General features: G+C 39.8%; 1 protein-coding gene across 1 annotated transcript in view; it reads left to right on the top strand.

Annotated features, from left to right (window-relative positions):
• Positions 1 to 14,519, top strand: part of ENTHD1 (ENTH domain containing 1) — an 87,053-nt gene that overhangs the window by 6,022 nt on the left and 66,512 nt on the right. The window contains exon 2 of the mRNA XM_061418598.1: positions 10,349 to 10,591. Coding sequence (XP_061274582.1) covers positions 10,349 to 10,591 — 243 coding nt within the window. The remainder of the gene's footprint in view (positions 1 to 10,348; positions 10,592 to 14,519) is intronic.

Here is a 14,519-nt window from a genome sequence, read left to right as displayed (position 1 = left end):
AGGCTTCCCTGTCCATCACCGACTCCTGAATCTTGCTCAAACTCACGTCTGTCGAGTCAGTGATGCCATCCAACCATCTCATCCTCTGACATTCCCTTCTCCTCCTGCTTGCAATCTTTCCCAGCATCAGGGTCTTTTCCAGTGAGTCAGTTCTTCGCATCAGATGGCCAAAGTATTGGAGCTTCAGCTTCAGCATCAGTCCTTCCAATGAATATTCAGGGTTGATTTCCTTTAGGACTGACTGGTTTGGTCTCCTTGCAGTCCAAGGGACTCTCAAAAGTCTTCTCCAACACCACAGTTCAAAATCATCAATTTTTCAGTGCTCAGCTTTCTTATTAGTCCAGCTCTCACATCCATGTATGACTACTGAAAAGCCATAGCTGTTACTCTCTGCATACATCACACCCTCCTCCTTCCTTCTTTCCTACCCATAAGACTGTCTTCTATATCTGTGTCTGCAGTGAAAATGAAAGTCCCTCAGTCATGTCCAACTCTTTGTGACCCCATGGAATAGTCCATGGAATTCTCCAGGCCAGAATACTGGAGTGAGTAGCCATTCTCTTCTCCAGGGGATCGTCCCAACCCAGGGATCAAACCTAGGTCTCCCATATTGCAGGTGGATTCTTTACCAGCTGAGCCACCAGGGAAGCCCAAGAATACTGGAGTGGGTAGCCTAAACCTTCTCCAGTGGATCTTCCCGACCCAGGAATCAGACTGGGGTCTCGTGTGTTGCAGGTGGATTCTTTACCAGCTGAGCTACCAGGGAAGCTCTGCTGCCCTGCAAATAATTTCATCAGTACCATCTTTCTAGGTTCCATATATATGCGTTGTGTGTGTGCCAAGTTGCTTCAGTCGTGTCCAAGTCTTTGCGACCCTGTAGAAAGGTTTCTCTGTCCATTGGATTATCCAGGCAAGAATGATGGAGTGGATTGCCGTTCCCTTCTCCAGGGGTCTTCCCGACTCAGGGGTTGAACTCGAGTGTCTTATGTCTCCTACATCAGCAGGCGGGTTCTTTACCACTAGCGCCACCTGGAGTATATGATATTGTTTTTCCCCAAGAGTTAGGTTTTAAAGGCATAATTTTTTGGATAATGGTGAATGGGGTATAATCATTTTTGTACTTCACAAAACGGCTATGTTATTACTGTATTTACCACTATGATAATATCTTTTTAAATGGAAAGAGAGGGTCAGCCATTGCTTTAAAGAGTTTATGAGCTATTTTGAGAGAGAAAGTAGATAAGCATGCAATTATCAATATATAGAAAAATCTATTCATTTATACCTTTTATATGTACAAAGTATCATATGTACGGTTATGTTTGAATACACTGTCTTTCAGATTACCTAACGTTTGAGTTTAGGATTAAAGAAATACAACTATGCTGTGTTGGACTTTATAAATACTCGCTTTGTTAGCATCAAGAAAGAAAAAAAAAAAGGCAAGTTAGAACTGAATTTTCAGCAGAAGCATACTACAGTTGACCCTTGAACAACTGGGGGGTTAGGGCGCTGACACCGTCCCCCTCCGGTGAACAGCGGAAAATCTGCACGTAACTTTATAACCTGTTTTCAGTTTCACATTCTCAGGTTCACCCAGCAGTGGATTGTGTGGTATCATAGTACATATTTCTTGAAAAAAAAATCTACATTTAAGTGAACGCACGCAGTTCAAACCCGTGTTGTTCAAGGGTCAACTGCATATTCATTTGTTGATTATGGAAGGCATATTAGTTATCGATTGATAACTGGTGCACACTACTAATTTAATAAATATTAATGAAAAACTATTGCATTGGGGAAAGTATTACTTATTTTATGTTTTATACACTTCTCTTTTTGTGTTTGTTCTCTAGTGAGTGTAACATATTAGAATAGTAGCTCTTGAGATAATTCATACATAAGTAAATATACATATATTTAGGGGGTGGATACATATGTAAAACTTTGTTATTGAGATGTGCTGTTGAAATAGTTCAAAACGACTGGTTCTCATGATAATGTCAGGACCATTAATGTGCTTCCAATCTACCTTTCTACTCATTTCTTTAGTTTTCAATCTAGTGCATTGTATCACCAAGCAATCCTGATATATTATTTGCTTATACACCTCTACTTGTACTTAAGATGTTTCTTCTTCCCTGTAATATTCTTTCCTTGATATCTGCTCTTTGAATTCCTATTTAGCCTTCAGATCCTAGCTCAGAAGCGTCTTCCTTTGTACCCCCCACCCCCCACTCTCTTCCTTTCTTCATTGGGCAGAAATAATTGCTACAGCAGTTTATGCATAATATCAGAGTGGTATTTTTATAGTGTATCTTATCTACTATGTATATCTGTTCTTATCTAAATTCTGAGGGTATATACCATATGTTAAATGATTAGTAAATTTTTATTGAATGGAAGTCATAAAAATAACAAGAGACTTGAAGAAAGGAATGTGATCCTTAAAAAACTGCTTGGTGCGAATAATTTTGTTCAATCAAAGAAGAAAAAAAGCAGAGTGAAATCTGTAGGGAGAAATTAATCAAGGAGAAATTGTAGTGACCCAAGTAATCTACAGCTGGATCATACCCTAGATACAGGTTATCAAGAAGAGACCAGAGAAAAGATAAAAGTAGAAGATATTATAGAAAAGAGTCTTTTTTTTTCCTCCATGGTCTTTATACTTGCTGTTCCCTTTGCCTGGAGTCCTCAGATATCTGTAGTGCTTTCTACATCCTTCAGATCTCTGCTCAAAAAGTCATCTTATTAGTGCAGGCTTCTGTGCTGTGCTGTGCTGAGTCGCTCAGTCGTGTCTGACTCTTTGTGACCCCCATGGACTATAGCCTGCCAGGCACCTCTGTCCATGGGGATTCTCCAGGCAAGAATACTGATGTGGGTTGCCATGCCCTCCTCCAGGGGATCTTCCTAACCCAGGGATCGAACCCAGGTCTCCTGCATTGTGGGCAGATTCTTTACTATTTGAGCCACCAGGGAAGCCCAAGAATACTAGGGTGGGTAGCCTATCCTTTATCCAGGGGATTGTCACAACTGAGGAATCAAACCCGGGTCTCCTGCATTGCAGGTGGATTCTTTACCAGCTGAGCTACTAGGGAAGCCCATGCAGACTTCTAGATCTACCCTATTTACAAAAAAGCAGCCCCGCCCACTCTTTGCACTGATAAATTTTGCACCTTCTGTTTTCTTTTTCTTCATGATATTTCTTGTCAGATGTTGGTATGTTTTATCTTATTATTTATGACATAGCTTCTCCTACTAGAAAGTAAGTTTCATAAGGACAGGAACATTCTGTGTCTGGTTTTTTTTTTTTTTTTAAACTTTACATAATTGTATTAGTTTTGCCAAATATCAAAATGGATCCGCCACAGGTATTTGTCCAGGCTTCATCTCCAACGTTACAACGGTGCCTATCGCAAAGAACATGCTTAGTAATTAATAACAGAGATACTACTGGGGAAAAAAGTTGAGAAAACAAGTCAGAAGAGGTGGGAAACGAGAGAGACTTATTTGCAAATAGTACGTTAATATTTTCAAATGATATTCTCAGTACGGTTTTATTCAACCTCCAGACAGCTTTTCAGGTGAAGTCAATTTAAAGCAATGAATCAAATTGTTTATCTCAAAATAAATACATGACTTTTAAAATCTGTGCCTCAAGATTTTGACGAACTCTTAGAAAGCGTTTTCTGCCTCTTACTGGTTGTGGAAGCATTTTCCCTGCAAAAAGTTTTGAGCTGCTTGAAGAAGTGTCAGTTGGCGAAAGGTCAGGTGAATATGGCGGATGAGGCAAAACTTTGTAGCCCAATTCATTCAACTTTTGAAGCATTTTTTGTGTGATGTGTGGTCGGGTGTTGTCGTGGAGAAGTGGACCCATTCTACTGACCAGTGCTGGCTGCAGGCGTTGGAGTTTTCAGTGTATCTCATCGATTTATGAGCATATTTCTCAGAGGTAATGGTTTCACTGGGATTTAGAAAGCTGTAGTAGATCAGACTGGCAGCACACCACCAAACAGTCAGTGACCATGACCTTTTTTTGGTGCAAATTTGGCTTTGGGAAGTGCTTTAGAGCGTCTTCTCGGTCCAGTCACTGAGCTGGTCATTGCCGATTGTTGGATAAAATCCACTTTTCATTGAATGCCACAGTCTGATTGGGAAATGGTTAGCTGTTGTTGCATAGAATAAGAGAAGATGCTTCAAACGATTTTTTTTCATTTTTGGTCAGCTCATGAGACACTTACGGAGATTTTTTTCAGCTTTCCAGTTTGCTTCAAATGCCAAATGACTGTGGAATGGTCAGTGTTGAGTTCTTTGGCAGCTTCTCAGTTGTAAGAGGATCAGCTTTGATGATTGCTCTCAGTTCGTTGTTGTCAACTTCTGATGGCCAGCTACCACAATCATCTTCAAGGCTCTCGTCTCTTTTGCAAAACTTCTCAAATCACCACCGTACTGTATGATCACTAGCAGTTCCTGGTTCAGATGCGTTGCTCATGTTGCAAGTTGTCTCTTCTGCTTTACGCCCCATTTTGAACTCGAATAAGAAAATTGCTCAAATTTACTTTTTGTCTAACATAATTTTCATAGTCTAAAATACATATAAAATATAGAGCAAGTAATAAGTCATTAGCGAAAAATCATAAAGCAAGAAATGCACATTAAAATACTGTAAACATAACCACATTTATTTAAGAATATATTCCAGTATCAAACAGTAAATTTCAACAATGCAAAACTGCAATTACTTTTGCACCAACCTAATAGTTCACACAGTGACAGAGCCAGGATTGCAGTCTAGGTGTTTCGGTTTCAGAATCCATGTTCTTAACTACTGCAGTGTATCGGTGAATGAATGAATGACATTATCCCCATCCTCCTGATGCTCGTCACACTTCTACTCCGTCTTGTCAACACGTGTCTGTCTCCAGACTTGACCAAGCATTTAACTAGTTACACAAAGCAGATAGGAAGGACCTAAGAACTGAACTAGCTCTATTCACTAATCTGGAGCAGGAGCTGAGCAGTTTATCCTTTTTTGCATGTTTCAGAGTTATTTATCTTATACCATTTATGGTTATTTATCTTATACCATTCAAAGATGGTATAAGAAATGTACCCCTTGCAGCTCTCATGGCTTAAAAAGTCCTTCACTCGCAGGAAGCTCAAATCTGGTGTTCTGTGACAACCTAGAGCGGTGGGATGGAGTGGGAAGTGGGAGGGAGATTCAAGGGGGAGGGGACATATGTACTCCTATGGCTGATTCATGTTGATGTATGGCAGAGACCAACACAATATTGTAAAGCAGTTATCCTCCAATTAAAACAGAAAATGCTTCACTCAAGTGTAACTAATTTGGGCAAGTAACTTGATACAGCTAGCATGACTGGCCAGTTTTCTTTTATCTTTGATTTAGGGCCCATTACAGGTAAGGCTCAAACTCATCAGAGAAGATGCCTTGTTTCCATAGTTGAGTCAAGAGTCCTGAATCTGCTTGACATCCTCAGGGAGAGTGTACCATCCTCTCCTTTATGTCCACAGTGTCTGTATACCTCTGTCAGAGTACACTGATATCTGTGTCTGTATCCCTTACAAAACTTGAATTTCTCTTCTTTTTTTAAAAAATACTTATTTCCTTATTTTTGGTGTGTTGGGTCTTAATTGTGGTTCTTGGGATCTTCGTTGTAGCACGTGGGCTCCAGTAGTTGTGGCGCGCGGGCTCAGTTGCCCCACGGCACGTGGGATCATAGTTCCCTGACCAGGTATCAAACCCGCATACCCTGCATTGGAAGATGGGTCCTTAACCACTGAGCAACCAGGGAAGTTCCCCAAACTTGAATTTCTTAAGGGCGATAATAGTGTTCCTAGTACTTAGTATGATGCCTGGGTGTAGGATCACCCAATAGGTATTTGGTGAATGGATGATTAATACCTTTATGTATTTATACTTTCAGCAAATTTATAGCAATTGACTTTCTTTTAGGAATATAAAAACTGTAAAAGTGATAACTGACTCCTTTAATAATATTTTCCATTTCTTTACTATAAATTATTTTTAAAGTATATTTTTAATGCTAACAGTGCTTTATTGAGATGTAACTTACGTACTTTAAAACACATAGATCTTAAGTGTACAGTTTGGCAAATGTTGATAAACATATCCATCACCCACTTAAAATAAAGAACATTTCCATCATCCCAGAAAGTTCCTTTATTACCCTTTCCAGTCAAGCCTCCCTTTTTCCTAGAGGCAACGACTATTTGATTTCTTTTACCATATAAACTGGGCTTCCCTGTGACTCAGTGGGTAAAGCCTGGGGGAAGCCTGGGATGTTGCAGTCCACGAGGTTGTAAAGAGTTGGACATGACTGAGCAACTGAACAACATATGCCATCAAGTGATGGGACTGGATACCACAGTCTTAGTTTTTTGAATGTTGAGGTTCAAGTCAGCTTTTTCACTCTCCTCTTTCACCTTCATCAAGAGGCTCTTCAGTTCCTCTTTGATTTCTGCCATTTGGGTGGTGTCATCTGCATATCTGAGGTTTCTGATATTTCTCCCAGCAATCTTGATTCCAGCTTGTGAAACATGCAAATGTTTCTTAAGTTTCTCTTAAGAGAACAAGGATAGTTTTGGCCTTCATGGATATTGTACTCTAATAGAAGAAAAAGACATTTATCACACAGACAGTTACAAACCGTGGAAGCCTCTGAAAGACAGGTATTGGTGCTGTGAGTGTGTTAAAGTGAAAGTGAGTGAAGTCACTCAGTTGTGTCCGACTCTATGACCCCATGGACTGGAGCCTACCAGGCTTCTCCGTCCATGGAATTTTCCAGGCAAGAGTACTGGAGTGGGTTGCCATTTTCTTCTCCAGTGAGTGTGTGAAGGGGGGCCTAATGTGACCAGTGAGGCCCTGAGGTACGTGTAGGGTGAGGCGGAAAGGGGTTGTTATCTCTCAGTAGGAGGCTTTCCTGAAGAAGCGAAATCTGGGTTGTTCCCTCTGCCAGGAGCTCTCCCTGTGCAGGTCTGTGCAGCTGGCTTTTTCTTGCTGTTTAAGCCTCAGCTGATATGTAACTTCCTCAGTAAGACTTTCCTTGACCGCACCCTGAATTGATGTTAGCACATCTCTCTTCTTCATTTCCTGTAAAACATGAATTTTTATCTGAAATTATCTTTGTAAGGGATCTTGTCTGTCTTTTCCTCACCGGTGCCCCCACTACTTAGAATATTTCCTGAAACTTAAAGTATACAGGAAACGGTTAAACGACTGCGTAAGTTAACATCCTTGAGAATTACCTGTTGCATAGTTAATCTAGAGACTTGCATGTTCTCATCCTTTGAGTTTGGGAGGATTGTTCATACTGGCTTTTTCCTCGTTCATTTTTCTATCCTGTTGATCCTCCTCTCACCCGACTGTGTCTTTTTAAAAAAATTTTTTTCTAGTTTTCTTGAGGTGTATTTGACATATGGGACTTCCGAGGTGGCATTAGTGGTTAAGAACCCGCCTGCCAGTAGCACTGTTTAAGTTTAAGATATACAGCATACTTACGTACATCATTAAATGATTACCACCATAAGTTTAGTGAGCGTCCATCATTTCATATGGGTACAAAATTTAAGAATTTTTTTTAAAATTTCTTATTTTGTATTGGGGTAAAGCCAATTAACAAACAGTGTTTTGATAGTTCCAGATGAATGGTAAAAGGACTCAGCCATACATATACAAACCCTCCTCTCATCCACGTTGCCACATGCCATTGAGCAGAGTTCCATGAGCTATACATTAGGTCCTTGTTGGTTATCCATTTTAAATGTTACAGTGTGTACATGTCCATCCCAAACTCCCTAACTATCCCTTCCCCCATCCTCTCCCCTACCACAGCCCAGCAACCATAATTTTCTTCTCTTAAGTCTGTGTCTGTTTCACAAGTTCATTCGTATCATTTTTCTTTAGATTCCATGTATAAGGGATGCCATATGGTGTTTCTCCTTCTCTGTCTGACTGGCTGCGCTCAGTATGACAGTCTCTAGGTCCGTCAGTGTTGCTGCAGACGGCATTATTTCACGCATTTTAATCCACTGGGTCTTTCTAATGAGGGTTGCCAATGGTAGCATCCTACTCTCTGGCCATAGTGACGGGTAGATGACTTTCAAGCTGGGCCACTCAGTGTGATTCTCGTGGAATTTTCAAATTTGAATAATGAAGAAGGAGACTTCTCAGGTGACACAGTCTGAGGTGTGAGTATGGAGCTGTCTGTGGCCTTTTCCACATCCAGATTAAAGAAGCGGACCTGTGAGAAGAGAAAAGGCGTCACAGAGGGAAGCAGAGGTGGTTGGGCGAGGGTGCTGACAGTTTGCTAGTCTCTGCTTCATTTGTATCTGTAGCCCAGTTGCAACCCCTGATTTTCCCACAAGCAGTTCAAATTGAGGTTTTGTCACTAATGACCAGAAGATTCCCAATGAAATGGTATATAGCTTTGTTTTTGTTTCAACCTTCATCTCAACTAACAAGCTTTCCATCTTGATGTGTCTTATGTAGTATCTGGCTGTTGATCTGTTACGTAGTTTAATTTCCTATCTCAGAGAATCTGTTTTCTCTCTCCTCCCCGTCCTCTCTTTGTCTCTCTGTCTCCCTCTCCTTCCCTCCTCCTCTCTCCCCCTCTTCAGTCCCCTTCACTATTCTCCCTTTTTCCAAACACAGAGCGGTTGCTGCCTAACTGTTTCAGCACTATCCTGTTTTAGTTTGTTGTTGTTGTTTAGGTGCTAAATCGTGTCTGACTCTTTGCGACCCCATGGACTGTAGCCCTCCAGGCTCCTCTGTCCATGGGGTTTCCCAGGCAAGAATACTGGAATGGGTTGCCACTTCCTTCTCCAGGGGATCTTCCCAACCCAGAGATCGAACCCATGTCTCCTGCATTGGCATACAGATTCTTTACCACTGAGCCACCAGGGAAGCCCATTATATTTTAGTACTATATATTCATCCTTTTCAGAAATGTATTGGTAAGAAGTAAGTAGATGCCATCTTATTACTATTGTTATTATTTACCTCATCATTGAAGCAGGTTTATTGGGTTCTTGAATCTTTTCACTTTCAACTCTGATCCTTTTAAACATCCAGGTTCCTACTCTCCAGTACCTAGGGGATGATGGGAGGTGGCTAGGGCAGTGGGCATCCTTGAATGGGAAGTTCACTTTGGGATGATTTCTTCCCAATTTTCTGTGAAGTGTTGTGGCCTCACTGTCCTGATGCTGCAGACTGCTCAGGAAGGAGGCCTGAGGCTGTGGGGGGAAGCCCCTCATCCTTGTATTTGACATTCTGCTCAAGGCACCTGCTTCTCCCTTTGAACTATTGCAGCTGTCCTCAAAGCCACCCATCCATGCAGACTCTGAATAGAATGTTCCACATTTGCCCCATAATTTGTAGTTCTAACCTTTTCCAATTAGGAAGGTTCTAAGAAATTATTTCAGGCCAAATAACTTTCTCAGGCAGCTAAGTTGTAAATTGCAACCAGTATTTTTCATCTGTCGGCTCCATTTGCACTGCATCAAGAAGAAAATGGAGACTTTTTGGTAATTTTCTCCTTTATTGATTCATTCACTCAGTAAATATTCATTAAGTATTTACTATGGGCTTCCCTGATGGCTCAGTTGGTAATGAATCCGCCTGCAATGCAGGAGACCCCAGTTCGATTTCTGGGTTGGGAAGATCTGTGGGAGAAAGGGTTAGGCTACCCACCGCAGTATTCTTTGGCTTCCCTTGTGGCTCAGCTGGTAAAGAATCCACCTGCAATGCGGGAGACCTGGGTTCGATCCCTGGGTTCAGAAGATCCCCTGGAGAAGGGAAAGGCTACCCACTCCAGTATTCTGGCCTGGAGAATTCCATGGACTGTATAGTCCATGGGGTCGCAAAGAGTCGGACACGACTGAGCGACTTTTACTTTCACTAACTGTGTGCCAATCATCTTCTAGACACTAAAGAGTCTCTACCCTCATGGAGCTTGTATTCCAGGTGAGAAACTAATAAACAAGTAAACAGACGCCTATATAGTACAGTATTAGGTGGTGCTCAAGGCCACTTTGAAAAACAAAATAAATAACGTAGTGCTTTCAGAAGAGAAATTCAATGGCATATTTAAGATGAAAAATGTAATGCCAGTGCATGATGTGATTTCATCATATGCTTACTTCTCAAAGTGTAAGAATAGGAGTATAGTCATTGACAATTCTGATGAAATTTGGATTTCCCTCTACATTTGCTAAAGGTTTTTACAACTTTGCTTATTTTTTCTTAGAATAAAATCCTATGGTAGCCTTAATTAAAATTTTCTAAGCCAATTAATGTATTTTTCAGGTTATTATATCCGGGAAAAGTCAAAACAAGTTATAACGTTGCTGATGGACGAACAGTTGCTGCATAGAGAGAGGGAAGTGGCGTGTCGGACTAGACGGCGTACCTCCTACTCTATGACATTTCCTAAAAGATTACCTGGTGCGGGTAACTCACCAACAGCGTGCGCTTCTGCCCCCACACCAGAAATTCCTGTTTCAGAGAAGAAGAATAAGCTGCTTAAGATTGCACGGCTACATAATAAAAGTGCGTATAATGGGCATTGGCCTAAAGTGCAATAGATAGCATTTAAGAACAATTAAAAAGTAGAAAACATTGGGTTTTAGTACTGAAGTATTAATGCTATGTTAGTAGTACTGTTACTACATTAGACATCATAATGTAGACAACAGTGATGAAGGATACTGTTCAGTAGATAATTTTATGACTGTTTCTGAATGCAGTTATCTGGGATGCAAATAAAATGTTTTTGAGCTTTAAAGGTATTAACTAGTACTACCCTATTTGGCATCCGGATTGAGTTTTAAGATGTTAATCATAACTGGAGATGAAGGAGAAGTGTGTTCGGAGACTAGGGGTCTGGGTGTGCACACATTTGCATTCTTTGATCCTCCAAATCAGGACATTGACAGTAAAAAATGTGCCTCCAAATTCTGAGAATGCTGTAAAACTCTTCTAGGAAAGTTCCCTGTGTTATATAACCCTTTCCTTTACCTAAAACGTTAAATCTGGACCACTGAAAAATAGTCCTTCTTAGAAAAGAAGGCACTTATTTATAATGTTTTAATAGAAATCAGAAAGGCAGTTATCTTTTCTACTGAATTTGCTGAAACACAAAGGGAAATCCCACAGACAGATGAGCCTGGCGGGCTACAGTCCACGTGGTCAAAAAGACTCGGACACAACTTAGCGACTAGACAACAACAAAGGAATGTCATTTGGCGCTAACTTCTCCAGTATAAACCCTGTTCATAAATTGTGTGTAAAGAATGGACAGTTTGAAGAAGCAAAAATATTAATGAAATGTGACTTAGGTAACTGGCCCTTGAAAGCAGCTACACACTTTGTGCCATAGTGAGGGGCATAGTAGGAGTAATATACACATATGTTATGTTACATATATATATATGTATGTTACATATATGTTACATACATATAGGAGCACATAGTTGAAAGCATCTTCAAATGCCTGCCTCCCAGCTTTATCATGTAACCATATTAAGCAAGATATTGAAAGATAGACATTCCAGGTGTCAGTTAAATATTAAAAATTTTAAATGTTAATATTAATGCCAATACAAAACGATCCTGCTAAAAATCGTTAAAGTATAATACTATTCTGACAAGTCAAGAGTTCTCAAATATTCACTCCATTTGCACTGGTGTGGACTGGGCAGTTGAGAGATAGTAAGAGAGGTGGGCGTTGTAATTATAATAGTATTAATAAATACCAACCAAATACTTCTAAAAAGTACTGGAACCTCTTTCTTTGGGGACCTGGTCCTTTGAAACAAATCTTGAAAGAGACACATTCTGAAATTTTCTCATAGAAGCCTTAAATTCAAACTGATACCTAAAATGAAGTAACAGAGTAAAATAACCAATTATGACTCACCTAGAGTTTCTGCATCTCTTTCACTACTTCTCTGTTATCATTTTTGTTCTTCCTTCTTCCATTTGCTTTCCTCTTCCTTTCTTTCATTATAAATATATTTATTAAATTTATAATTTGAAATTTGGATATCTAGCAGAACTTTGGAGTGAAAGCAGCGAATAAAACAAAGCCCCTCTCATCATGTAGCAAATATTCTAGTGCCAGAGATAAATATTAAACACACTTAAATAGAACAGATGTAAAATACTGTGTCAGATAGTGTCAAGTCCTGTAAAGCAAAGGGAAGCAGTGACAGGGCAGAGAGGGACAGGAATGGCTTTATTTTAGGTCAGGTAGTGAGGGGGGTTCTTTTGGAGGAGGCAGAGATGTAAACAGAGACCTGAATGAAGTGAGGGAACTGTCCAGGTATATCTGGGATCTTTGGGCAGAGGAAACAGTGGTGCAGATGCTCTGAGATGGGAGAAAGCTTGGCGCCCTTCACCGTCAACTCATGAGATGAATCCCTAAACTGCTGCAGAAGTAGCTCAGCTCTGAGCCATTTTCGTGATTCATATACGAAAATCCAGCTTATTGCCTTACAGTCACTGCTTTTTTTAAACCCAAAATGATACTTCCCAGCTTTATGATAGCTTGTTATTCAACTAGACTGAGCTCTGAATACCTTTTGACTATTAAAAAAAATCAGTCTACCTGCAAATGAAGAAGTTTTGCTACAATTCATTTTTTTCATACTACAAACGTGTATTGAGTACCTGGCTACTATGTGCCAGACACTGTTGGCTAGGCCTGGTAAACAAATCGGGTGTATTTCTGCTCTCACAGAGGTTATATCCGGTGATGGACTTTCAGTCCGTTTAAAAAAAAGATGTTCAAAAGGAGTTTTGGTGGATGGCAGCATCGCTGAGGTGCATTTGCAGCGAAGATTTAAAGTGAATAATGAATTTTTACATATAAAGCTGTAGTAAGTTTGTTAAAGAATCTGTTACATGATTTTAACATTTCATTTACCATCACTGTATATCGTATACATACAAAGGGGATATATAGAAGTGCGTGTTTGTGTTCAAAAAAGAGAAACTGGATTAAGTAAGCTTAGCAATACTAGCCATATCCATGTAGGCATTTGAATCTGAAACTATTTTAAAAGAAGAAAAAAAAAACTGTTAATTCGGCTGGGCCTGGGGAAGATAAGAAAGTTTATTAGGAGGCATTATTAATAGGACAGGAAAAACAGCAAATAAAAACTTGGAGATGTGTGGATCAGTTAAAATCAGGGGCACCCGTTAGTGACAGTATTAGGGCCACAGAACTGGTAGTGGTGTAAGCATAGTAAGAACTTCTCTCTTCTAAAAATAGTCCGGAACTAGGTATTCTAGGACCAGTATGGCTCTTCATGATGTCAGGGCTCTTTTCTTGTTCCACCAAACTCACCGTGTAACTTCCACTTTATGATCCAAATGGCTGCTTGCCTCCAGCCATTACCTCTGCCTTCTAGCCAGCAGGAAGGAGGAAGCGTTGAAAATATGAATGCCCCTTCCCTTAAGAACGTTTATGGAAATTGCCTGTAACGTTTTGGCTTATGTACTCTTATTGTTTAGCACTTAGTTACATGGACGCTCCTAGCTTCAAGAAAGGCTAAGAAATGTAGTCTTTATATAACAGCAGCATGTGCCCAAATGAAAGAAAATCTGTTGTTAAGGAAGAAGGAGAGAATAAATATAGGGGACAACAAATAGTCCCTACCATAGTGGGAAAGAATACAAGAAATGAATTAATCATGGTAATACATGGTTGTCAGATTAAATGGAATAAAAAATATAAATTTTAATACATAGAAAAATGTGGGCAGATAGTTGAGAGTACTCTGCACCGTTTATAAATACAGTTTATTAGCAGTATTTGGAAATTTGTTTGATACAACTAGCAAGAAGGATCCATAGTAGGCCTTGGAGAACAGAAGGGATGTTCAGCTTAGTCACAGAACTTAGCTTTCTTATTACTGAAAACAGCTGTTGGTGGAAGATAATTCTTATTGCTTTGTGTAGAAATGAAGGAGCTACAAATTGGAGGGAAGCTTTCTAGAAGACAGTTGTTTGAATCTAGGACCCGCTCAAAGGTTATTGAAATGAGGAAAAGGTAATGTTTAAAGACAGAATATAGAGAGGGAATGGATATATAGATGATATATTGGAAAAGAAAGACAGAAATTGAAAATGACTCTAACATTTGAGTCAGAGAAAATGAAGGCAAGTTATAGTTTCATAAGGGTAAATTTCCATCAGAAGGAATTTAAAGATGCTTCTGAATTATTTAGTTATAATGAAATGTAAAATTGAATGCATTGCTAGAAATCTGATACCCTGGCTTTAGGATCCTGAGCTGAAACAGCTGTGCCTCACTTCTTTGTGGTGAATTAGCAAGGGAAAAAAGATACTTTAGAGAAGGTGTTATACACACATCGCTGCTTCTACTCCTTTTTTCCTATTCCTGGATGTTTTCCTCATGTTTTAATTCTGGTGGATAGCTTGGGTATTTTTTATTTAGATGATTTTGTTGTTT

The sequence above is a fragment of the Bos javanicus genome, chromosome 5 (genome assembly GCF_032452875.1).
Source record: "Bos javanicus breed banteng chromosome 5, ARS-OSU_banteng_1.0, whole genome shotgun sequence".
Lineage (NCBI taxonomy): Eukaryota > Metazoa > Chordata > Mammalia > Artiodactyla > Bovidae > Bos > Bos javanicus.
The sequence above is the reverse complement of the archived record's forward strand: the minus strand, read 5'-3'. Positions and strand labels throughout refer to the sequence as shown.